Source organism: Sciurus vulgaris, assembly GCF_902686455.1.
Source record: "Sciurus vulgaris genome assembly, chromosome: 17".
Taxonomy (NCBI): Eukaryota; Metazoa; Chordata; class Mammalia; order Rodentia; family Sciuridae; genus Sciurus; species Sciurus vulgaris.
The window spans coordinates 49,157,517-49,184,907 of NC_136478.1; the positions used below are offsets into that span (position 1 = coordinate 49,157,517).

The 27,391-nt window shown below is 36.2% G+C and overlaps 1 protein-coding gene and 1 long non-coding RNA gene across 5 annotated transcripts in view; one reads left to right on the forward strand and one right to left on the reverse strand.

Moving 5' to 3' along the window:
- LOC306649207 overlaps positions 1–27,313 on the reverse strand; it is a 36,069-nt gene extending 8,756 nt beyond the window's left edge. Inside the window, exon 1 of the long non-coding RNA XR_013760610.1 lies at positions 21,659–27,313. This is a non-coding gene — a long non-coding RNA (uncharacterized lncRNA). The remainder of the gene's footprint in view (positions 1–21,658) is intronic.
- LOC306649171 (uncharacterized protein) overlaps positions 4,088–27,391 on the forward strand; it is a 33,094-nt gene continuing 9,790 nt past the window's right edge. The window contains exons 1-5 of one of the 4 annotated variants that reach the window (XM_079119948.1): positions 4,088–4,926; positions 8,333–8,403; positions 9,765–9,873; positions 11,617–11,712; positions 16,182–21,068. In XM_079119948.1, coding sequence (XP_078976074.1) covers positions 4,917–4,926; positions 8,333–8,403; positions 9,765–9,873; positions 11,617–11,712; positions 16,182–17,617 — 1,722 coding nt within the window. In that variant the 5' untranslated portion in view covers positions 4,088–4,916 and the 3' untranslated portion in view covers positions 17,618–21,068. Of the gene's footprint in view, positions 4,927–8,332; positions 8,404–9,764; positions 9,892–11,616; positions 11,713–16,181; positions 21,069–27,391 lie in introns of those variants that run through there. The other 3 variants (XR_013760583.1, XM_079119947.1, XM_079119949.1) reach the window with 3 other exon arrangements.

The window sequence follows — 27,391 nt, forward strand, 5'->3', positions numbered from 1 at the left end:
TAAGAAGAAGAAAAATGAATAGAATTAGGGCCTATGGAACCACAATCAAGCATAACAAGCATACAGATAATAAGCTTGGAGTCCTTAAAGCAGAGGATTAAAAGGGGTAGGAAAGTTAAATAAGTCTCAGTGTTTTCCAAATATGATGAAAAAATACATATACATCCAAGAAGCTCAATGAAATTCAATTAGAATGAACAGAAAGTCAAACACAAGAGGAAAATCATGAAATCAGCAAGAGAAAGATGACTTAAGTTGGCAGCTGACTTTTCATTAGAAACAATGGAGGCCAGAAAGCAGTGGGATCACATTCAAAATACATTTTTTTCTCTCTGACTAAAAAGACAATTGCACAATATAATTGTAAAACTACACTACTGATCTTATATAATAATGAAATATATGTGACAATAACATGAATGAGGGGGAAGGAATGTGGGTCTACTGAAGCACAATTTCTGTATTTTATTGGAAGTAAGTTACTACTCAAATGAAGATTATTAGCCAAGCATGGTGGCACATGCTTGTAATCCCAGTGACTCCAGAGGTCTAGGCAAGAGGTTCCCAAGTTTGAGGTCAGCCTTAGCAACTTAGTGAGGACCTAAGCAACTTGGTGAGAGCCTGTCTCAAAATAAAAAAATGAAAAGGGCTGGGGATGTAGTTCAGTCATAAAGCAACCCTGGTTCAATTCCCAGTACAAAAAATCTAATCAAAAACAGATTGAGGCGTTGGGGATAGAGCTCAGTGGTAGAGTGCTTACCTAGTATGCATAAGGCCTTGGGTTCGATCTCCAGCATTTCAAAACACAAAACAAAACAACAACAACAACAAACAGAATAAGAACTGGGTGCTGAAATGTGCACCTGTAATCCCACCTACTCAAGAGGCTGAGGTAAGGGCTGGGGATATAGCTCAGTTGTTAGAGTGCTTCCTTGCAAGCACAAGGCCCTGGGTTCAATCCCCAGCACTGCAATAAATAAATAAATAAATAAATAAATAAATAAATAAATAAATAAATAAAATAAAAGAGGCTGAGGTAAATTCAAGGCCAGCCTGGGCAATTTTGAGACCCTGTCACAAAATAATACTTAAAAATGGCTGGAGTATGGGTTTTGGCTGAGCACTTGCCTGGCATGACAAGGCCCTAGGTTCAATCCCTAGTACCATACAAGTAAATATCTAGATAGATAGATAAATAGCAGAGATTGTCAACTTCAAAATAAAAAATAACCAACTACTTGTTTATAAGAGATATTATTTAGATCCAGATAGGCAAGTAGGTTGGAAGGAAAACAGTTGGAGAGTATACTATGCAGATATATAGATAGCTGAAGTAACTCTACTAACATCAAGCAAAATGGTCTTCAATACAAAAGCCAAAGGGGAACATTTTCTAATGATTCAAGGATCAATTTATCAGCAATATATAACAATTTTTATATTTTGTTGCAGAGCAACAAAATAAGTGAAGCAAAAAATGACAGAAATGAAGAAAAATAAAAATTGTCTATAATGGGAGAGCGTGGGGTTGTGGCTCAGTGGTAAAGCACTTGCCTAGCATGTGAGAGGCACTGGGTTCGATCTTCGGCACCACATAAAAATAAATAAATAAAATAAAGGTATTGTGTCCATCTATGACTAATAAATTTTTTAATTACAAAATAACTGGAGTTCTTAGTAGGCAATAATCAGTATGGGGCCAATCAAGAGAAAGTCTTTACAGTAATTTAACAGGGAACAATTAATAAAAAGTTAATAATGTTACAAGGAATAAGAATACAGAGGGATTGGCCAGCAAGAAATAAAAAGAATTTAAGATTAACAGATAAAAGAAGTGTTCCCTGAACCTCATGCTGAGATTGAGAACCCAATTTAGAGTCTCTACCTTATAAGACTGAGATTCATGCTTTGTTGGAGGGACTGTTGGTTGTTAGTATTGAAAAAAGTCAATACTATTCATGCTGATTGTCTTGGCCATTCTAATTTCTACATAAAATTTTTAATCAGCCTGTTCATTTCTACATACCTGCTGGTAAATAAATGTTATTTAATCTGTAGATCAACAGTCTACAGGTGAACTTTGAAAATACTGACCTTTTAGGAATCATCTAATCCATATATTCTATATAATCAATATAATTGTCAAAACAAAGAAAAATGCTTTATTGAATCTGGCACAATAGTTATCTTTGAGTTGTAAGGAAATAACTAAATATTGAGGAAACAGTACTCTTTTTTTCAAAAAAAAATTTTTTTAGTTGTCAATGGACCTTTATTTTATTTATTTATATGTGGTACTGCATATTGAACCCAGTGCCTCACACATGCTAGGCAAGAGCTCTTCCACTGAGCCACAACCCCAGCCCGAAACAGCACTCATCTAAGGTTTTAAATTACACCTACTATAAACGTTTTTTTCTTAAAGGGAACATAACCTAGAATATTTACTGACTATTCATGAGTTTGGTAACTAGCAGGCAGTATGATGTTACATGCTATTTTATTGAAGAAAGAAACTCTGGCCATACACACTCCCAAAATCACAGCCATTTGGGAGAGTTGGGATTAGAGGTAGGAGTATCACATGTTAAAGATCAGCCTCAACAACTTATTTTGAGACCCTGTCTCAAGATAAAAATTAAAAAGGGCTGCTGATGTAGTTCGATGGTAGAGTGTCCCTAATTCAATCCTCAGTACCAAAAACAAAACAAAACAAAACCCCCTTTGTCTATTCCCTGAAAAATCTTGATATTATCATCTCCCATAAAATACAGCACTCAGTTTAAGTTATCTTTTTCTTGTTGAGTTGAAAGGATTCTTTATATATTCTAATGTAAATTCCTTATCAGATTTACAATTTACAAATTTTTTTGTTGTCTCCTCACTTTAAGTGAGGACCTTTGAAACCTAAAGTTTTAGAATGTGTTTATGTCCAATTTCTTCTTTTGCTCTTGTTGCTTGTGATTTTTGTGTCATTTAAAAAAATAAACTATTTTTAAAAGGTAGCAGGATTTTGATTTTTCAGTTGTAGATGTATATTGTTATCGTCATTTTATTTATTTTGGTGTGTTAGGCGCCAGCTCAGTGCTTCATGCATGCTAGGCAAGCACTCTTAACATTGAGCTACAACTCCCGCATTTGCATCATATTTAAGAAGTAATTGCCAACTACATAATCAGAAGAGTTATACCTATATTCTTTCTAAATGTTCTATTATTTTAACTCTTACACTTAGGTCTTTGAACCATTTTCAGTTGATTTTGGTGAGAGACAGGGATCCAAATTCATTCTTTTCCATGTGGATATATAGTTGTTATAGTTATTGTTGAAAGAGATGTTGTTTTTTCCCTCCTTGAATTGCCTTGTTGAACATCTGTATGAAAGTTCATTCTTGGACTTAATATAATCCACTGAGCTATCTGATGAATGTGTGTGTTCTATCAGTACTCCTGAGATTCACTCAGGAGATTCTGGATCAACAATCTAAAACCTGATTTTTTTTTTTTAACTAAGCGCATTGTTGATAGTGAATTTTTAGACTTTGTTCCTTTTCGTCTGTGGATATTCACTAATATTAAGACAGAGTGAAAGTAAATTAAGATTATTACCTAATCGTACACCTTACCTGTTCCTGAGATGTCTACTTCCCCAGTTCATTTATCTGAAGTTTTGTGCATTTTTTTTTTTTGCATTGGCATAGTTTGGATATTTATAGATTACTATCAAGATTTCCAAAGAATTACCACCTCACGTTTCTAAATTAAAAAAAAAAAATCTCCCTTGGTTATGTTGTTTAGAGAACCTATTCCTAAACCAAAATATTAAAAATATGTAGGGTTTTTTCTTCAGGTGTTTTTTAACCAAACTTATTCAATCATCTAATGTTGCCAAAGATGAAAAACGTATACTTAAGAATGTAACCGAACTTCATTCTTATGCTCGTAACACTTTATATGGCAAGCTAGATCTTTCCAGTGATATTAAATTCCCGTTCCATATATATTCAAACAGAAGACCCCAGGGCCACAGGGTTCCAGCATCCCACCTTCACCAGCTCGCACCTGTCAAGTCACGAGATCACCTTCAGGTTCACAGCACTGACTACAAGGGGGATCTTCACACATCAGGCTGAGCCCTGGGAATAAGAACTGCAGATTCCCTTCTCAGACTACCCCAGTCCACATCCACCCATACTTGACTCCTGAGAATCACTTACACCGCCCCCGCCCCTCAAGTCGGGGCTTCCAGCCCTAGGGCATCTGCGCGTGCGCACTCCAGGTGCCGCAGGCCCCGCCCAGAAGGCGCGGGGTTTCGGCGGTGGGCGGGGCGCGCGCTCCTCTGCTTTTCATGACCATGGACTCCATTTCCCACAGGCGGCCGCGGCCCTGGATAGTCTGGCGTGGACGACGTTTCCCATAAGGTACGGGAAACGACTTCTGGCTCCGATCCTGACACCTTTCCTCGCGCGCTGTGCGTGACTTGGTCCCACCTGAGGAAGAAGTCTGAGTGGGTGGCTGCAGAAGAAACTGCAGACGGAGCCCGCCCCAGGCCCCGCGTGGCCGCGGGAGCCGGGTGGCGGGAGGCGCTCAAGGCTCGGAGGCCCCGAGCGCGCAGGGCGGGTCTGTCTGCCCACTAGGCCGTGCGTGGGTGCTGCAGCTGCCGAGGAGCGGCGGGTAAGCGGCCCCGGAAGGTGAGATGTTGCTGCTCGTGACAGGGCCGCGCGTGCCTCGGTGTTGGTGGGTGCGGTTGTGAAACTGGCAGTGCGTGATTGTCCTTGTGTGACGGGGACACAGGGTGCGTGTCCTGTACGTGAGCGTGCCTTGCTGAGACTGTGAGCGCCCCTGTGACCTGAGGCTGCACGTTCCCGGCTGCTTCCTGCATCCTGTAACAACCACTGAGCTGACTGCCACAGAGAAATGGTCCCAGGTGGGAAATCAGATACGCAGTTTTACATAACAGCTTCCAGGAAGAAGGTACAGACCTGCGTTAGGATGGGAATTTTAAGTCGGGCTTGCCCCGAAACAGGCTCCTAGAAACTAGATCGGAATAGACAGAAATAGGATTCCTACCTGGGAGAACTCTGCAGTCTTCTCGGGTTTGAGAACTGCGACATTCCTTGAGCGCTCACTCCAGGAACTGCTGTGAACGCTGATATAGGTTCCACTCTTCTAATTTCACCCAGTTCTTTGTATGAGGTTACACAGGTGTAGCCATGGAAGATGTAACGTAATAAATATTGAGCATTGTGGATTGTGGTTTTTCTGCAACACTTCCCTTTAGGTTTCATTTTCTTTTTCTTTCTTTCTTTCTTTTTTTTTCTTTCTTTTTTTTTTTTTTTTTTTTTTTTTGTACAGGCGATTGATCTAGGGGTTCTTAACCACTGAGCCACATCCCCAGTCTTTTTATTTTTTATTTTAAGACAGGGCCTCGCCAAGTTGCTGAGACTGGTTTTGAATTTGGGATCCTGCCCCAGCCTCTCGAGTCACTGGGATTACAGGAGTGCCCCACCACTTCTGGGTCTCTTTTAGGTTTCTATAGATCAGAAGCAACGAAATATGAAGTTAATTATCTTGTGCCCTTGTATGTAATGGTTTGACTCGAAATTTGCAGAACAGGCATTCTTTTGTCTCTGTAGGTGTACAGGGAACCACAGCCCCTTAAACTTGAATAGAAAAATTGCTGTAAATTTGTATTTTTCAAGTGTGTACATAACCCAGAAGATTCAAGACTAGGTTTTGTTCTAAAAGCAAAGATTATAATATCTTGGTTTTGCACAGATTTAGTCAAGATTGTGAGAATAGTTAAGAAAAGCACATAGCATCTATTGGATAGAATATTTTGCATACAATAAAATTTTCTCTTTATAGGAATCATTTTAAGTAAGAAAGGACAATCGGCTAACGTTAAACAGTCTTCAGATGTGGATAAGGGTACTCAAGATAGCTGGACATGGGGAGATATGCCTATAATCCCATATACTCAGGAGGTTGAGGCAAGAGAATGGTTAAGTTGGAGGTCAGTTTGGGCATGAGACCTGTCTCAAAAAGCTCAGTAGTAAAATGCTTTCTTAGTTCTGGATTCAAGTCCTCAGTATTAGGAAAAAAAGAAGACTCAAGAAAAATGTAAATTATATATGCCACACAATTTTAAAAATAGAATTTTGAAAAAAATCTTTTAGAAGTATTATATACAGAATGTTATTTTAAGTAGCTATTTAGAGAAGAATGGATAGGGGTGTCGCCACATTTCATTGAGCACAAAACTTTTGTTTATTGCTATACACATTCTCTTTAGCTTACAAAGGCCATTTTCCTCTCTATTAATTGAAGAATCTTGTAATGAAATGTGTCTAATTTTATCAGTGCTATGGAGCTAAAAGATATTCAAGAACAGTTTGAGTGTTGTGCCAAGTGTGGTGGCGCAGGCTTGTAATCCAGTAGCTCCAGAGTTTCAGGCAGGAGGATCGCAAGTTCAAAGCCAGCCTCAGCAACTTAGTGAGGCTTGCCAAGCAATTCAGTGAGACACTGTCTCTAAATAAAATACAAAAAGGAATGGGGGTGTGACTCAGTGACTGAGTGCCCCTGAGTTCAATCCCCAGTATCCAAAAAAAAAAAAAAAAAAAGTCAAGTGTCATTTGTTTCATTCACATTGATTTGTCATGACAGACCTGGTATTTACAGAGTTTTTTAATGATAAAAATTTAGCCTTTCCAAAAGTGATATCTACAAATAATATGAATACTTTGTAATATCTTTATGTTGTATTTATGATGATGGAAATAATATAGCTTTGCAAAAAAAAATTCATTCCTTAAGGAATTAATGAAGAAGAAGGTAAGGACTAGTCTTCTTAACCTCCCTGCCTAGAAATAATAACTTTTAATATTTTGACTTGTACATTTACAATTTTTATGAGTTCATATTTCTGTGTGGTTTTGTTTTGACATAAAAGACTTGATCAAATAAAGGAGGCAAAAAGTTCTCTTTAATTAGCAAAAGAAATCTGAATCATTCATAAGTATACTTAAACCTTTGTGTACATTGAAAGAAGCAGCCAAGGATCTGGTTTGAAAAGTCTACCTTTACAATTTTAGGTATTAGAAATGTTTTTAAAACTCAATTAACAATAAGACATTCTTTCAGAATTAATAGTGTTTTAAATTTAGCTTTGGGAGAAAATATCATCAATATCTGCTGTCTAGCCTTCTTGCAAGTACAAATAATATTTTCTGAAGGCTGTAATATTTATATTCACTTAAATCCTCATATTGTATAGGAGAATAAGATTCTTTCTTTAAGATTCTTCATTTTACCAGATCCTGTCTTACAGATTTATGATGCTGAATGAAGTCCGCTCTTCATTTTTCTAGATAGAACTCTATCATACTTGAGAAGAAATGATAAAGTGAGTTCAGATATTGGTATCCAAAGGAAACTAACAATTTAAACCATTCAGTCAAACAATCTAGTTCTAGAGAACAAAGATTTTTCTTAAAGTCTTTATTTTGAGAGAACGTCTTCCTGTTAACAAATTTTTAAGAATACACTACATATTTCAAGTGACCTCTAGTCATTTTTACAATTATTATGAAAAACTTTAAAAAGAAAAATAAGAAAAAAATCAAGATCAAAACAAAAAGAAAAACATTGTTAATAGACGGTTATATAACGTTCTAGACTTCTGTCTACTGATTTCAGTAGTCTGTTACCTTATCTTTCTGTTGATTGATATATTCATAAATTCACAACAATAGTTATTATGTTGGTCAGTCTGATTTTTCTCTGGCAATATATCTGGAATATTTTCCACGTCCTTAAATTTTTTCCCAACACATTTTATGTCTATTTCGTATTCTAGTAAGCTTTGCCAGACTTAAAATACATAGCACTGCCTTTGTGTTTCCAATATCTTAACTAACTTCAATTTGCAAAGCCACTAAAGAGGGTGTGGTTTGGATGATAGGGCTGTTTTCAGTCTTGGAAAGTAGGAATAGAAGGCAGAGGATCTGTTCAGGGCAGGACTCTGCTATTTAATTTCAGGTCTATACATCTGCCTCACCAGAATCATTCAGTGACTATATAACTTATGCTAACGTATGCCAGGTTCAGTGCAGAAATGTCTCTGTCCTATGATTCTGTTCTCTGACACCCTTGTGATTTGGGGGAGGCAGTGAATTTATTTAGAACCCTAATATGCCCAAATAATGTGTGATAGGAAATAGTTTGGAATTTGGAATGGAAGTGCGTAACAACAATATTAAGGAACTTAGGTTTCGTAAGTTGTGTAGGAATACTAATGCAAAAGTGGTCTCAAAATCTTTCTCTTCTTCCAGCTCTGGCTGTGCTTTCTGGTAGAGGAACCCTGAGGACTGATCCGCTCTTGCAGACAAAAACCATGACCCACGTAAGCTGATGTTCTCTCCTTGTTGAAATTCACATATATAGATATTCTGATTAATTTCCCTGAAGTCTTCAACCAGGAAAAAGTGTTCTTCAAATAAGCTGCTTCCAGCTTTTGTTCTTCCACTGAACTATGATGGCAAATTACCCGGCATCCTCCCTGAACTTACCTGTCCATCCTAAACTTACTAGTTAGGCTGGGAATGGACTGAGTAGTAGAGTGCTTGTTTACCATGTGGAGACCTTGGATTCAATCCCCAAAGGCAGGAAGAAAGAAAAATTTTAAATAAAAATAATAAACTTCAACTTAGTGAGGCCCTCTGCAACTTACTGAAACCCTGTCTCAAAATAAAAAAATAACTAATAAAAGGACTGGGGATGTGACCCAGTGGGTAAGCACCTTTGGGTTCAATCCCCAGTGCCAAAAAAAAAAAAAAATAGTAAACTTACGAATGTTCATTTAATTACTAAATTATTCAGCATATCTTAAGTGCCCATTCATTTATCAAGGACAGTGATGGACTTAAGTCCTTTGAAGTAAAGATTTATACCTTCTGGGTCAAGTCTAATTTGGTGAGATAAACAAATGGTTATATTTGACTACACAGGAAAAAACTTAAATTTTCACAGACTTGAGATTGCCAAGTAGTAAAGATAGAAATTTGACCTTGAATGACCAAATCTTGTGGGTTCAATCCTCAATACCAAAGGACAAAAAAGAGTATTCTGACGTTAAATGGGACATATTAAACTTGGGTGATATGTATTAATTCATTATCCTTCCTTAGCATTTTTTAGTTTAATATACTTTTTATCTATTACTGAGTAACAAATTATCCCAAAACCTAATGATTTAAAGTAGCAAACATTTACTTCAGTTTCTGTGGGTCAGGTTTTCAGACATGGCTTGCTTTACCTTTCTGGCTCTGGATCTCTCTCTTTTTTTTCTTTTTTTTTTTTTTTAAGTTGTAGGTCGACACAATACCTTTATTTATTCATTTTTATGTGGTACCAAGGATCAAAACCAGTGCCTCACACATGCTAGGTGAGTGCTTCACCACTGAGCCACAACCCAGCCCCTCTGGATCTCTTAAAAAGCTGATGAAAGTGTTAAGGCTATAGTCAGATTAAGGCTCAACTTTGGATGGATATTTTCCAAAGCTGACTCAAGTGGTTATTGATGGTTCCTTGACAGTTTTCTTCAAAACCGTGTGTACCTTCTGCTTCAGTCCCCTCCCATGTTATAGATGTGTAGCTCACAGGTTTGTTTTATTGCTCTTTTCATGCAATGTAGTCTACTCTTCTCTGTCCATCTTCAAAATGTTCCTTTAATTTCTGCAGTAATATATGGGTTTGCCATTTCAGGGATCAGTGACATTCAGGGATGTGGCCATGGACTTCTCTCAGCAGGAATGGGAGTATCTGAACCCCTTCCAGAAGACCTTGTATCGGGATGTGATGATGGAGAACTATGGTAACTTGGTCTCACTGGGTATGTTTTTGGCCTTGAATAATTTAGGATAATTTAGAATCTGCTCTCTAGGACTTGTGTTTTTTTCTATTCTAATTTTCAAGGCTAGTTTTTTTAGGAATCTGGTTAAATTTCTTTTCCCTTTTCCCCAAAGAAGTGACTTGAGCTTTGTTGGGTTAGAAGTGGCAATTCCATTATAAGCATATTCATCTTCCCTGTCTTTCAGTGTTACTCACACCTTCTCTGGTTCTACTTAAGAGTTGACTCTCATCCTTTATGAGAAAGAACTACATTAGGATTCTGTGACATGTTATATAATCATTGTTAAAGGATCCAGGTTTCCTATTTATGTTCAGAATTACTGTGTATATTACATTATATGACTCATTCACAGGGATAATAGCTTGACAGAGGGTCCCAAATTGCTTTAATAACTAAAAGAACCTCTACAATTTGTTGTATTAAATAAATGGAGTTCATTTAAAATTGAAGCAAACACATTTCATTTATTTAGGCAAATTTTATCTGATTTGTAGTTAGAAATTGTAATCTATAAATATGTTTGTAGAGGCATTGCTCTAAGCACTTTATATAGAAATATTTATGTATATACTTGATCCTTATTAAATTCAACCTTTATTATTATTCCCATTTCCAAATGAAAATGCTGTAACAGTGGGTTTAAGTGACTTGCCCAAGGTCACACATAGCTAGAAAGTGGCAAAGATATAAATTGTTAATAGACTACAGAGTTTATCTTTTCTTTTCTTTTTTTCTGTTATATTGAACCTAGGGGCACTTTACTACTGAGCTACATCCCTAGCCTTTTTTATATTTTATTTTGAGTTAGTTCTCATTTAGTTGCTTGGGGCCTCACTAAATTGCTGAGACTGGCCTCAAACTTGCAGTGTTCTGCCTTAGCCTCCCAAGTCACTGGAATTACTGGTATGTGCCACTGCACCCAGTGGAGTCTATATTTTCAACCATGGTATTGTATATGCAGTTAAGAAAAAGAGGATACAGTGTGTATGTTGTTTTTGTGTGTGTTTCCCAGTACTGGGGATTGGACCTAAGGGTGTGTTTACACTGAACTACATCCCTGGCCCCCTTTTTTTTCTTTTTAATTTTGAGACAGGGTCTCTCTAAGTTGTTGAGGCTGGCCTCAAACTTGTAATCTTTCTGTCTCAGCCTCCCAAATATCTGGGATTACAGGCATGTACCACCGTGCCCAGTTTAATGTTTTTCTTTAATTTCCTAACTTTCTCTTCTTAAAAATCTCATTTAATGTTTTTTTGTTCTTTTGCTTTTTTGGCGGGGGTGGGTACTGGAGATTAAATCCAGGTGTACTTTACCACTGAGCCACACCTCTAGTTCTTAGTAAGTTGCTGAGACTGGCCTTGAAATTGCAATCCACCTAAGTCACTGGGATAACAGGTTTGTACTACCATGCCTGGCTTCAATATTATTTTGACCTTTATTTTAATGAAATTTTGGGTTTGTTTTGGTTTTTTTTGCGATACCAGGGATTGAGCCCAGATGCACTCTGCCACAGAGATACATCCCCAGCCCTTTTTCTTTCTTATTTTGAGACAGGATCTCATTAATTTGCTTAGTCTGGTTTCAAATTTGTCATCCTCTTGTCTCAGCCTTCTGGAGTTGCTGGGATTATAGGCATGCACCACCATACCTGGCAATAATGTATTTTTCTGTATCATGTTGCATTGCACTTATTTTCTTTTTAAACAGACCATTCCATTTCTAAGCCGGATGTTATCACATTATTGGAACAAGGAAAAGAGCCCTGGATGATTGTAAAGGAAGAAACAAGAAAATGGTGTAAAGGTAAGTAAGAGTAAATCTGGCTATAGAATGCCATCTGTAGGCAGTAGCCCGAGTAGTCAAGGAAAAAACATGCTTGAAATGTTGGTTGGAAATCTCCATTCATAATAATGAAAAGGCTTCTAATGTGGAGGGGAGATAAATACTCTTCATGAACTTTACAGTGAACTTCATCTTCGCCTTAATTAACCACTCAGTTTTTTAAGCTCCTATTTACCTCCCAATTCATGAATCCTCTCCTATCTTTCCTCGTACCCATTTACTGGTATTTTGGACCCTACTGATTTCCAAACCCATGTATTCACTTAGAGTTATATATGTGGTTTTATTGTCTAAAGTGTATTCATTCTTGTATTTGGAAAAGAAAATGGAGTTAGTATATTAGGGAAGATATATAATAACCCTGTAAACAAATAAATAGATAAATAGAAGCAAGTAGTGAAATATACAATGAAGGAAACTAACCAACAACAGGCAGTCACACACGATGGCACATGCCTATAATCCCAGTGGCTCTGGAGGGTGAGGCAGGAGGATTAGAAGTTCAAATTCAGCCTCAGTAATTTATTGAGGCCCTAATAAGTAAAGTTAGTAAGACCCTGTCTCTAAATAAAATAGAAAAAAGGGCTGGTGATGAAAAGGAACAGGACAAATTTAGGTAAAGTAAGGTGATCAAGAACTGTTGATCATCTCTGAGGAGATGATATTTGAGCGAAGAGTAAGAACTTAGGCCATTTGAGTATTTTTCAAAGCATACCAAGAAGAATAAACAACACATGCAGAGATCCTAAAGAGAGCATGAGTGTTTGTGTTTCAGGAGTAGCAGGTAGATCAAAGCAGTCATTGAAGAATGAGTGACAAAATATGAAGTCAGTTTTATGAGGGATCAAATCATATTAGATATTATGATTCATTAAGTAGAAAAATTACAGTTGTTTGCTAAAATTAAATAGGATCCATGATTTGATTAAAAATGTATATGCTTAATTATTAAAAAAATTAAAACATTTAGTAATTTTAAGACATATAGGACTCCAGATATAAATAATATAGTCACTTTCTCTCATAGACTTCTAATATATGCCTCTGTGTGTGTGTGTGTTTTCCTGGTCCTGGGAATTGAACCCTGGGGCATGCTACCACTAAGCTACATTCCCAGCCATTTTTATTTTGAAAAAGGGTCTTACTAAGTTGCCAAAATTGCAGTGCTCCTCCCTAACCCAGGTAGCTGGGATTATAATTGTATACCACCATGTCTGGTGTATTTCTTCCATTTTCTTAAGCGTTTCCTCCAGTGTCCATCTTTTAGATTAATTCTCTTGTTTCTAAGTATTCTGGAAATACTTTTATCTGTACTGTATTTGTGAACTGTCATTTTCTTCTGAATTTTCTAATTCTGGTATATGTTGTTCTTTCATTTCTTATAGTAATCATTTTATCCATTTTTAAATAGCATTCTGTCCATTTCCTCTGTTTGGGGCAGCAGAACACTTGTTGGTTCTAGTACTACTTTTAATCCTTTTAGTCCTTTAATTTATTTCATGGAATTTGACTTTGGGCCATCTTTGTTATCATCTCCCTATAAATTTTTTTCTCAACTTTGAGAAAGGATTCACAAGGTAATATTATAAATTCATGATTTTATAGCTCCTGTTATTTGTGTTCAGAAGTGTTCAAAATCTGTCATGCAGGAAAGCTTGGAGCTATATAGCAGCAAATTTTGGTATAATAAAATTGGTATTAATCTCATATTCATCGTAACAAATTTAGGTGGTAAGGTTAAGGTTAGACTTATTTTTTATCATATATTTCCTTTATAATTACTTATTAATATGTACAGTAATATTTGTTACTGTTAACACTATATGTATAATATAATTTTATACACAAAATAGCATAAGGTTAGATAAAATAGACTTTCAGACAAAATCTATTAGTAGAGACAAAGAAATACATTTTATAATGATAAATGATTTATCTATTAAGAAAGTATAACAATTAAGAATATATGCCGGAGCTGGGGTTGTAGCTCAGTGGTGGAGCACTTGCCTCTCATGTGTGAGGCACTGGGTTCGTTCTCAGCACCACATATAAATAAATAAAATAAAATAAAGGTTCAAGAACAACTAAAAAATATTTAAAAAAGAAAAGAATATATGCCATCTATTGGGGCTGGTGTTGTGGCTCAGTGGTAGAACACTTGCCTAGCATGTATGAAGCACTGGGTTCAATTCTCAGCACTGCATATAAATCAATAAGTAAAAATAAAACTCATCCATTAAAAAAAAAAGAATATGTGTCATCTATTAACAGAACCCCAAATATATAAAACTAACCCTAGCAGAGATAGACAATTCAACAATAATTGTTAGAGACTTCAATTTACTTCTTTCATGCAGCTAGAAATACTACAAAAAAAAAGAAAAACAGAAGTTGTGAATACTATTATAAACTGACTAGACCTCAAAGATACACTATGGAGCATTCCACCCAACAATAGCAGAGAACACATTCATCTCAGTATAAAAGGTGCATTCTTTGGAACAGGTAATATGTTGGATGATAAAACAAGTCTCAATAAATTTAAAAGGATTAAAATTTTATGATGTGTATTTTCTAACAATAATGGAATGACATGAGAAAATAGTAACAAATTTGGGGAATTCACAAATATGTGGTCTTCCAGCCTCCAGAACCATGTGCCAAAATAAACTTCTATTCTTTATTAATTTCCAAGTTTCAGGTATTTTATACCAACAGAAAATAGACTAAGACAAATTCATATATGAAAAGCCCATAGTTTACATCATACTCAATGATGAAAGACTGAAAACACTGCTCTTGCTGCATCTGTGAATTTTGATATGTTCTATTTTCATATTCATTTGCTTTAAAATGATTTCCAATTCCCGATGTGATTTTTTTTTTTTTTGACAAATTCTTGTCTGAACCATTGGTTGTTTGAGAGTATTGTTTGACTTCTACATATTTGCATACTTTTCACTTGCCCTTCTATTGTTTTCTAGGTTTGTTCCATTGTGACTAGAAAAGATTCTTTTTTTATTTTTAGTAGTAGATGCACACCATACCTTTATTTTAAACTTGCTCTTATTTACTTAAATTCACTTATTTTATTTTTTTCGATTTTTAAAATTTGTTCTAATTAGTTATACATGACAGTAGAATGCATTTTGACACATCATACATAATTTGAGTATAACTTCCCATTCTTCTGGTTGTACATGATAGGATTATACCAGTCCTATAATACTAATTACCTTTATTTTATTTATTTATTTTATGTGATGCTGAGAATCAAACCCAGTGCCTCACACATGCTAGGCAAGCGTTCTACCACTGAGCTTCAACCCCAGCCCATTTTAAAAATTTTGAGATGGATTCTCACTAAGCTGCCAAGGCTGGCCTTGAACTTGTAATCCTCTTGCCTCAGTATTCTGAGTAGCTGGGATTATAGGTGTGCACCACCATGTTCAGCTCTGGCCTCCACAGTTTCTAATGAGCAAACACTGATGTTAAAATCATTGTTACTATAGTACACTAATTTTAAGTCCTTTGGGTACAAACTGAGGAGTGGGATAACTGGAGTTTTGTTTGTTTGTTTTCAGAACTGAGGGTTGAACCCAATAGCATCCCCAGCTCTTTAAAAAATTTTGTTTTAAATTTTGAGTCAGGGTCTTGCACAGTTGCCCAGGCTGCCCTCAAACTTTTCAGTCCTACTGCCTTAACTTCCCAAATAGCTGAGATTACAGGCATGTGCCACTGTGAAGATATTCCTTCTTCTAGGTTGTTATCCTCCAAGGTAAGTGTTTCAGTTCTTTTTCATATTTCCTGGCACTCTTCCTCTAGATACCTTCACTATTTAGGTCAGTTTCTCTTTTTTTCCTCTGAAGTACCCAGAAGCTCAGAATTCCTTAAGATTTTCATTAGGGTATAAACCTAGTACTTGCCTGAAAACTCACTGATAAGACTCTTCTGAGAATTACCAGAATGATCAACCCTGATTAAAAGGGAAAGTGAGAGAAGAGAAAAAATGTGAAGGAATACAACAGACAAAACACTTGTAGAATGAACAAGAAAATCTCAGCAAGAATGGTAAAAACTTAGTGCTTCATTCAATATGGAAAACTACAAAAAATTCACATAGTTTTGCATAGGACGGAATCACAACATCTGTATTTTAAAGGAGAAATATAATCAGTGAAAAATCAACAAATAGTTGCTTTTAATATATTTATATTGTATATTGGAATTGATATCGGAAAGAGTACATTCGATCACTGTGTAAAGTGTGATAAGTGAGGGTTATGGAGACATTGTCAGTAATAATTACAAGTTAAATAGCTGATTTTAGAGTTCTTTCAAATATTCATCTCCAGTTGGTAGCATTTAAAAATCTTTAGAACATCTACTTTTTGGCATCCAGGAAAACAAAACATTTTTATTTCTTTTAGATTTGAAGTCAAGATATGAAAAAATCTCTGGGAAAGTATACCTCTATGGAAAACATTCATCTCTTACTCTACATCAAAGAACTCATAATAGTGAGAAATCCTATGAATGTGACAAATGTGGGAAGGCCTTCACTCGTCATACAGACCTCATAGTACATCAGAGAATTCATACTGGTGAGAAACCCTACGAGTGTAAGGAATGTGGAAAAGCCTTCAATCGTGCATCTAACCTGCTACAACATCAGAAAATTCATACTGGTGAAAAACCCTATAAATGTGAGGAATGTGGGATGACCTTTAGTCGTAATATAGACCTTAGAGTTCATCAGAGAATTCATACAGGTGAGAAACCCTATCAATGTGAAGAGTGTGGGAAGGCCTTTGGTCGTGCTTCCTACCTGACTCAACATGGAAAAATTCATACTGGTGAGAAATCCTATGTGTGTGATGAATGTGGAAAGGCCTTTAGTAAAGGTGGAAAACTTAAAATACACCAGAGAATTCATACTGGTGAGAAGCCCTATGAATGTAAGGCATGTGGGAAGGCCTTTAGTCAGGCCTCTCACCTTGTGCAACATGACAGAATTCATACTGGTGAAAAACCCTATGAATGCCGTGAGTGTGGAATGACTTTTAGTCGTAGTATAGATCTTAGAGTACATCACAGAATTCACACTGGTGAGAAACCCTGTAAATGTAAGGAATGTGGGAAGGCCTTTAGTTGTGCCTCAAATCTTGTTCAACATGAGACAATTCATACTGGCAAGAAGCCCTATGAATGTGAACAATGTGGGATGACATTTAGTCGTGTCTATCAACTCATTCCACATCAGAGAATGCACACTGGTGTGAAACCCTATGAATGTAATGAGTGTGGAAAGGCCTTTAGTCGTGCCTCAGCACTTATTCAACATGAAAGAATGCATACTGGTGAGAAACCCTATAAATGTGAAGAATGTGGGAAGGCCTTTATTCATGGTGGCAGCCTTAGGACACATCAGAAAATTCATACTGGTGAGAAACCCTATGTCTGTAAAGAATGTGGGAAGGCCTTTGGTCGTACTTCAGACCTTGTTAGACATGAGAGAATTCATACTGGTGAGAAACCATATAAATGTAAGGACTGTTGTAAGGCCTTTAGTCATATTGAAAGCCTTAGAATGCATCATAAACTTCATACAGGTGAGAAACCCTATGAATGTAAACAGTGCGGGAAAGCTTTTAAGAGTGGTCATCAACTTACTGTACATCAGAGAATTCATACTGGTGAGAAACCCTATGAATGTAAGGAATGTGGGAAGGCCTTTAGTGTCTGTGGACGACTTACTCGACATCAGAGTATTCACAGTGATGAGAAGCCTTTTGAATGTAACAAATGTGGGAAATCCTTTAGACTTAGTTCAAGTCTTAAAGTACATCAAAGAATTCATAACTAGAGAAAAACCTTAGGAAGGTTTTTATATATGCATATATATGCAATGGACAGTGTGTAGTACATTAGTGTATTTATAACAAACAATTTAAAAAGAATGTGAGCCAGGCAGGGTGGAGCACACCTGTAATCCCAGGGGCTCAGGAGGCTGAGGCAGGAGGATCATGAGTTCAAGGACAGTCTCATCAACAGCGAGGCTCTAATGCAACTCAGTGAGATCCTGTCTGTAAATAAGTAAAAAGGGGGATGTGGCTCAGTGGGTAAACATCACTGGGTTCATTTCCTGGTACCAAAAAAATTAAAAGAGAGAAGAATGTGGCAATGCTTTTAAATATGGTTTAGTTCTTCTAAGGCATTAAAATAGTTTATGGTGTAAAACCCCTCAGAATTCATATTTCAGATTTTTTAGCAGTGATCCAAATATTATTACTATTCAGAGAATTTCTAATTTATTTTATGTAACGTAAAATCTTTATATTTCTGTGCATAAATTATTAGTATATTCACGTTAGAGGAAAATTCAGAGAATGTAGAAATATCTTCGTTTTTTATGTTTTATTTATAAAAGCCTTCCACCTGTATCAATTATTGTTAAACTCAAGAAAACACACCACAGGAAGCCCCTGTTGATCTAACAAATGTAGAAAAACTTGTGGTTTCCTTTCTATTATTTACAGCCTGTATGACTTTGGTCATAACATTTGTCCTACTGGGAGTCCTGTGCAAAGAATGATAATATATATATTATAGTGCTATTATTGGAAATTAGAAAATATGGAAAACTTTTTCACATGTTGTCTATGTTCAGTTAAGTAGTTGATACTATTTTATATTATCTATATTACTATTGATGGATTATGAGATAACGTTCATATAGGGATAATAAATTTAGAAAAGCTTCATGTAATTTCTTATTTTTTTAGTTTGAAATAATCCTTTCTGATTATAACCTAGTAGAATGTAAAAAATAGAGAGGATTTAAAACATGAGTTTTATTGGAGCACTTGCAACATGTATTTGTGTACATATTGTCTGCTTTTGCATTACTCTAGTAGAGTTGGGTAGTTACAACAGAGACTATATTACCTACAAATTCTAAAATATTTACTCTATTTTTTAAAAAATTGCCAACTCCTGTTTTAGAACAACTTCCACATAATTTTTTTCATGACTTTAGATTTTTGAAGGGTACAGGATACTTATAATACCCAACATCGTGGATTTTTAAAATTGTTTTTCTTAGAAAGCATTTATCTTTGTTTTTGTTTTGTTTTTGTTTTTGTGGTGTTGGGGATCAAACCCAGGACCTCAGACATGCTAAGCAAGTACTCTACAACTAAACTAAGCTCCTAGCCCATTTATCCTGTTCTTCTGTAGTTCCAGTAAATCTGAGTTAACAAAAAGATTCATGTAGTTGATGTTCTATAAATTAAGAACATATCATGTTGAGTTTTCCTAGTACAGATTGAGCATCTCTAATCCAAAAATCCAAAATTTGGGACTTGGGTTGTGGCTCAGAGGTAGAGCGTTTGCCTAGCACACATGAGGCACCGAATTCAATCCTCAGCACCACATAAAATAAATAAATAAAACAAAGGTATTGTGTTCATCTACAACTAAAAAAGAATTTTTTTTTAAATCCAAATTTTGCCAGGCCCAGTGGTACAATAATATATAATCCCAGCACCTCAGGAAACTGAGGCAAGAGGATAACAAGTTTAAAGCCAGCTTCATCAATTTAGCAAGGCCTTAAGCAACTTAAGGAGACACTGTCTCTAAATAAAAAATGGGCTAGGGATGTGACTCAGTGGTTGAATGCTCCTGGTTTAATTCCCCACCCCCTTAAAAAAAAATCCAGAATTTGAAATGCTTCAAAATCAAAACTTTTTGAGCACTAACTTAATGATACCAGTAGAAAATTTCACACCTGACTTATGTGACAGGTCAAAACATGCATTTAAAATAAAGTCCTGTATCACTTAAGGGCAGGGATATGTTCTAAGATTTGTACCATTAGGCAGTTTAAACGTTGTGCAAATATCATAGAGTAGTTACACAAATTAAGGCAGCTATGACATCAGTAAGTAATATTATCTTACAGGACCACTGTCATTGTGTCACATGACTATATTATACAGACATCTTTAGGCTGTGTGTATATGGAAAATGAATTTGGTGTTTAGTTTAGACTTGGATCCCATCCTCAAGATGTCTCACTTATGTGTATGCAAATATTTTAAAATTTAAAAAAATTCTAAATCTGAAACACCTCTGGTCCAGATACTCAACCTGTATCGATGATGCTAGATATTATCACTTGATTATAGAAGTGACTACTTGATTGTAGAGATCCAATTTATACTTATTAGTCATCATGGTGATATTTTATCACCTTTCTGAAATTTATAAACATATATAAGCTCTAAAATAAGAAATTAATATAGAAATGAGGGCCTATTCCAAAATGCCCATATATCGGAACTTTGGAATATTAATAGTCCTATACTCATTGGAAATTCAATACTCCTTTTAAAAGTTTTATAGATGCCTGGCTAGCTCACTTGGTAGAGCATGAGACTTTTTAAAAGTTTTGTTTATTTTCTGTGAAACCAATGAGTACATCTTCATGTTTAGGAATTTTGCAATAAAGTAGTAATTTAACCCATGATTTTTAATTTTTTTGCTAAAATACATTAATATCAAGTAGATATTGGCAAATATGGCCCAGGGAAAAAATTAAGAATGATTACATCATGGCATCATTATGTAAGAAAGAGGACATGCTTATAAATAATAGAAGATAAAAATTTGATTAGAAGGTAATCCTTAAATAGATTTAAAAATCTACAGAGTAAATTATCTTCCTAGAAAAAAATGTAATTCATCAAAATTGACTTAAGATGATAATGGACATTTTTGAAATTTATTTTTTTTAAATCATAGAGGGGAAAAAAACCTTTTTAAAAGCAGCACTTAACTATGTACACCCTCAGGTAAGACTTAGAGCAGAAAATTATCTCTAACAAAATTACCCCAGCTAATTGTTACATGGATCACATATGTATAATATCTCTATGAGAATAACTCCTACAAAACAAAAGCTAAATGATGTTAAGAAATTGAGCATAGACACCTCTTAACTTTTGACTGACAGCAGGGTGACAACAGACTTTCAAGTCCCCACTGTCATGGCAACTGTGGCCCATGCTGACTGGTTCTAATTGGATTCTTCACCATATATCCTTACAGATTTTATAGTTAGGAGAAATTATCCTAATCTCTCAGAGCTTCAGGATCTGGTCACAAAAGTCTTCTCTTTCAGGGTAACTTGGGTTCCTCTTCTCAACATTATTTTGGGCCTGCATTTTTCCTGCAGTTAACAGGTAATTTGCTAAGGAATGTGACTTAGTAGGCTAGGCAGGACTGCAGATAAATTGTTTCTTAGAAAAGAGAACAAGGGGGCTGGGGAAGATAGCTCAGTCGGTAGAGTGCTTGCCTTGTAAGCACAAGGCCCTGGGTTCGATCCCCAGCACCCAAAAAAAAAAGAAAGAAAAGAGAACAAGCAGAGGCCTGCACAGTAGGACCGTTTTGTAGAATTATTCTCTTAATCTCATGTTCCCACCATCTTCATCTGTCTGTCCCCTAACATCATATGGTTTTTTTAACCCTGAAAGATGTTTTGGTAGGTTCCAGTTTTTGACTAATATTCATAAAACTTCTGAATAGAAAGAAAGAAAGAAAGAAAGAAAGAAAGAAAGAAAGAAAGAAAGAAAGAAAGAAAGAAAAGAAATTGAGCATAGAAAATCTTAATGCATTATATGCCAATTGAAACATGATCTACCAGAGGAATATAAAATTAAAAATCAGTTATGTGGAATATCCAGGACTTAACTTTTCTAATTTAGTTATAAATCTTTTTTATACCTTTATTTTATTTATTTATTTATTTATTTGCTTATTTATTTATTTATTTATTATGTGGTGCTGAGGATCAAACCCAGTGCCTCACATATGCTAGGCAAGCACTCTACCACTGAGCTACAACCCCAGCCCCAAGACTTTTTTAAATCTAAAAAAAAAAATCTTGTTTAGAATTTTTAAAAATCTTTATTGTTCTTAATATTTAATCTGTGATATCATCTCTTGGATCTTTCACACAGTGAATGGAAGGGCTTTTGGGGCTGCCTGTCTACTATCAAATCACCAACACCCATTACAGAGCTGGTACGTGGGTAGTAGGCAATGAATATGTATACATATGTATTTATACATACAAAATGTTGTGTTCAGATCATAGGTTTAGTATGCAGTTTATTTCTAAATTCAGTAACTATTCTGCTCTTTACTTAGAAATAGTGACTCCTAGATATTTTTGGCAGTGTTTGACTACTTCTCTTCCCATATAGGTAGAAAAGTTTTTAGGGATAAAATATTATGCTAGAAATGTTCCTTGGAAAATCATTTCTTGTGAGTCACCATGAAAAGACATTTTCTGTGAAATTAGAGGATGTGACTTTCATGGGCATTCTGTTGGGAATGATACTCAGAGGTTCCTAGTGCTTCACTAGAGCCAGGTTGCACAGGTCTGTGGGCTGATTCCTTCTGTAACTGTTGTATTATACTGAAAAGGACTTGATTCAGGGAATTTCCTATCTTTTTCTCTGTTTTAGTACACTTTTGGAAGGAAGATAGGGAGTATAGAAAGGAGAACAGTGAATAGTGCTATCCCACACATTTGTAGGAGTTCAAGTTTGCTTTAATTTTTCAAATCCTACTCTATTTATAGAAGTCTTTCTTAGAAGAGACCTTGGAATCTTGGAGTCGTCACCATGGATGTCCTAAACAAGATTTTTTATTTAATTATTTGTGTGTGTATGTGTGTTGCCCTCATTGCCAACACGTTAAATTTCAGTATGTTTTCAGTCTTACCAAGTAGTTTTATTTCTATTCGTGATTTTATTATACACTTTGGTTTTCTAAATAATCAAGTAATCTGCAAGCCAAATGAAAATTCTTTTTCTGACATTTGTATTGATTATTTCTTTAATTTTATTGAAATAAGTTTAGCTATATTTTGCATTGGTAATGATACCAGGCTTTCAGTGTTTTCCTCTTATTTAGTGGAAATTACATCAACATTTCACAGTAATCTGATCTTTGCTTTTGGTCGGAGATAAATAGTCTGTGTTGTATGTAAGTAGTTTGTTGTGTTAGAAATGCCTCATTTTTTTCCAAATGCCATCTCATTATCTGTTGCTGTAGTCACAAACTATTCTCTTTTGACTTATTGATATATTGGTACTGCCTTCTTGGTTTTTACACATGCCTAGAATAAACCTTGTTTAGTCATGTATTCTTTTGATACCTACTCAGTTCTGACAGTTAATCTTTTATTTAGGATGTTTACATGTGAGATTGTGTTATTTCCTTTTTATTAGGCTTAATGTTTGATAGTCTAGGTATCGGAGTTTTTTTTAATTCAGATAGAACTTGTCTTTGAAAACTTACAGAGCTTTTTATGTCTCTTTATTATTTTTGTTTTGTTTTAATCACCCTAAAGGAGATATCTTTCTACATGAGCCCCTAAGTCAAGTATCTTTTTTTTTTTTTTTTTTGGCGTGGGGAGATACTGGGAATGAATTCTGAGGCACTTGACCACTAAGCCACATCCCCACCCCTATTTTGTGTTTTTCAAAAATATTTTTTAGTTGTAGATGGACCCAATACCTTTATTTTATTTATTTATGTGGTGCTGAGGATGGAACCCAGTGCCTTACAGGTGCCAGGCAAGTACTCTACCACTGAGCCATAACCCCAGCCCCTGATTTTGTATGTTATTTAGAGATAGGCTCTCACTGAGTCACCTATGTTCTCGCTTTTGCTGAGGCTGACTTTGAACTTGCAGTCCTCCTGCCTCAGCCTCCTAAACCACTGGGATTACATGTGTGCACCACCACCCCAGCAAGTATTTTTAACAATACTTTTTGGGACACCAGAGCTCCCCTAAAAAAATATAAAGTGAGTTTGGCTGCTTAAAAATTTGGATACTTCTCAGCAATCATACTCATGTCTGAATTTTTAGAAATAGTTAATATTTAGCAATATTCACTAATTAGAAATTCTCGCTAACTTAGGAATATTCAGAATGTCTTGTTTAAAGTCAAATTTTAATTTTTAATCTATCATTTAGCACTTTTCTAAGCATTTAACAATCAGCATTTCTTAAAATGCTTGTGTAATTAGACAACCAATAAATCAAATCTTAAAGACTTAACAAATCAAATGTCTTTATTTACTGACCAATTACAAACCTACACTCTTGGAACATCTGTTGAAAACCAGAAACTGAATAAATATTTAGTGTTGTTACTATCCTGTCCTGCCCCTCCGACAAGTCAACCATGAGGAATAGCAATTGTGTTTCCCTACCAGAAAAGGCAGACTATAATCAGTAGCAAGCATGAAAAAAATCCATGTCCAGGGGTGCTAGAAATAATAGGCAGCTGGGAATATGGCTCAGTGGTAGTGTCTGCCTAGCATGTGTAATGCTCTGGGATTCAATTCCTAGCACTGAAAAAAAGAGAGATCCCAATGGCAAACTATCAGGGAATGCCAGTAATAACCTAAAGTCCATAATGGTTGAGGTAATCAACAAAATAAATCTGACAGTTAAAGAAGATCCAGGGAATAAGATAGCAAAAGAGGGTCTTATTAACGCCCACATTTCTAGTGGTCTGGAAGGGAGAAAACTGAGGGCCCATTAACCATGAAATTTCAACAACACAAAAAAACTAAAACCAATGCAATATTTTTAACTCAAATTTTAAAAGTGTTCCTTAAGTCATGTATGTACAGTCCTTAACTGTGAAGGGTAGAAGACTTGATCTATCAAAATAGTTACACATAACCTCTGGCCAATAACTGACTAAGCTCTCCTGATGTGGGCAATCCCTGGGGAGCCAGGCTTAAAAATAACAAGAATTTTAAAAATGAGTCAAGAAATACCAGTCTGCACAATATGGGGAAAACAGACTCTACATAATTAGTCCAACTCAAACAGAAAGCAATAACTGCCATCCCCAAGGGAGAGAAAATCAGATTCTAGAATAGCTACTGTAAGGAATCCCATGAAAACCACGCTGGACATGGGAAATCACATAAGGGAGTTTATTAAGCAAACAAAGTGTCTCCCTGCAGGGTAAGAGAGGAAAAGAAAAGGAACGAGAAAGGGTGCGCGCTAGAGAGAGTGGAAAAGCGAGGAGGATAGAGAAAGTGAATAGGAGAGAGAAGCATGAGAAAAGATGGCGGGGTAGCTACCGTGAAGCAGTTGAATTCCACAGGGCTAACAGGGGACCAATAACGGAGATGGATACTTGCAAGCTGACTGATGAACCAATAGCTAGCTAGGATGATCACAGACTGACAAGTGGTTGGGAGGCGGGGAAAATGGCTGCACTGGAAAGGGATGGGAGAGCAGCTTTGTACTTTACAGCTACAACATCGTATGGGAAAACTCTTGTTCTTAGTATGTACAAAAATTTAAAGATTTGCCAAAATGGGTGCTGGGCTCGGTGGCACGTGCCTGTAATCCCAGCAACTTGGGAGGCTAAGGCAGGAGGCTCATGAGTTCAAAGCCAGCCTCAGCAACTTAGTGAGGCACTTAGTAACAAAATGAGACCCTGTCTCTAAATAAAATACAAAAATGGGCTGAGGATGTTGCTCAGTGGTAAAGTGCTCCTGGGTTCAATTCCCAGTACCAAAAACAAAAACAAAAACAGAAACAAAAAGGGAGAAGATAGAAATGAGCTCTGAGGAGGCTAAAAGTTGGACTTAGTAAGAAAAGACTTGAAAACAGCTATTGCAAATATGTTCAAAAATCTAGAGGAAACCTGTTCAAACAATTAAAGAGGTGTATTGTGATAATAAAAAATCATATAGGGAATGTCAATGAAGATAAATTAGTTAAAACTCAAAATCCTGGAAGTAAGCACTAAAACTGAATTAAAAATTTTATTAGAGGGGCTCAATAGCAGATTTGCACTGGTGGAAGAATCAGCAAACAGGAAAATACTTAGTCAAATGAAGAACAGAAAAATAAAATAAAGTTAAAAGAGCTTCAGAAACCTGTCAGATACTGTTAAGGGCTGAATTGTATTTCCCCCAAATTCCATAACCCCAACACCTCAGAATATGTTGGTATTTGGAGATCGAGTCATTAAAGAAATAATAGTGTTAAAATTAGGTTGTTGGAGTGGGTCCTACTCCAATATAACTGATATCCTTGTAAAAAGAAAATTTGGATGCAGACATTGGTATTTTTTAACAAGATGTACCTTAAGATACAAAAGTAAATCATCTCCATTTCCTGATTCAGAGCCCATGGAATGTCTGGAATAATGTGTCTCTTCTATGTTAATGAGATGGCTAGTGGCTGGCAGTCTAGAGAGCCTCAGGAGGAGGCTGGCATCTAGAAGGAGCAAGGTAGGATTAGAGGAGTGGGGCTGAAAGTTCCAGCATCTGGGAAGAATTGAAGTTTGTGATAATGATGACCAGCAATTTGCTTGGGCATGCCTACACAATGTAGTTCATCAAGATCTGAAAGGAATGTGTTCACAGTGTCCAGATTGTTGAACAAGTTGAGGTATCGGGAGGGTGGTGGTACGGAGGCTCCGTGTCCCTTCTGTCATACCTTGCCCTATGCATCTTTTCTGTCTTAATTTTCATTTGTATCCTCTGTAATATCATTTAAAATAAATGAGTAAATATAAGTATACTGTTTTTCTGAGTTCTGTGAGCTATTCTAGCAAATTAATTGAGCCTGAGGAGAGGGGTATAGGAACTCTGATTTAAAGCTTATCAGTCAGTATAGGTCTGCTGTAGTTTGGATCTGGATTGTCTCTCAAGGACCCATGTGTTGAATACATGGTCTGCAATGCAGCTATGTTCAGAGGTGGAACTTTGGGGAAGTGATTGGATAAGGGCATTAACTTCATCAGTGGGTTAATCCATTGATGAGTTCATACCTGAATGGGACATTAGGACATAAGACCTACTTAGAAGAAGTAGGTCACTGGGGTGTGCCCTGGAAAGGTATATCTTGTCCCTTCTCATGTTGTCTGCTTCCCAACTGCTAGGAGTAAGCAGCTTTGCTCTGCCACACATGGCCACCATGATGTACTGTCTCACAATAGGCCCAGAAACGATGGAGCCACCTGACAATTGTCTGAAACTGTGAGTCAAAATAAATATTTCCTTCTTTTAAATTGCTTTTCTTAGATATTTTGTCATAATGATGAAAAGTTAACTAACACTACCAAATTTTACTTACTACAGTAATCAAGACAGTGTAGTATTGGTGTAAGGAGAGACAGAAGTATCAGTGGAACAGAATACAGAATACAGAAATTATTATCAATTAATTTTTGACAAAAGAAGCTAATTTAATGGGAAGGGAAAGTCTTATAACAAATGTTGCTGGAACAACTGGCTATCTGGCCAGGTGCAGTGGTATATGCCTGTAATCCCAGTAGCTTGGGAGGCTGAGGCAGGAGGATCTCAAGTTCAAACCCAGCCTCAGCAACCTAGCAAGGCCTTGAGCAACTCACTGAGACCCTATATCTAACAAATATTTTAAAAGGGCTGGGGATGTGGCTTGGTAGTTAAGTGACCCTGGGTTCAATCTCTGGTACCAAAAGAGAGAGAGAGAGAGAGAGAGAGAGAGAGAGAGAGAGAGAGAGAGAGAGAGGAGGGGAGGGGAGGGAAGGGAGGGAGGGAGGAA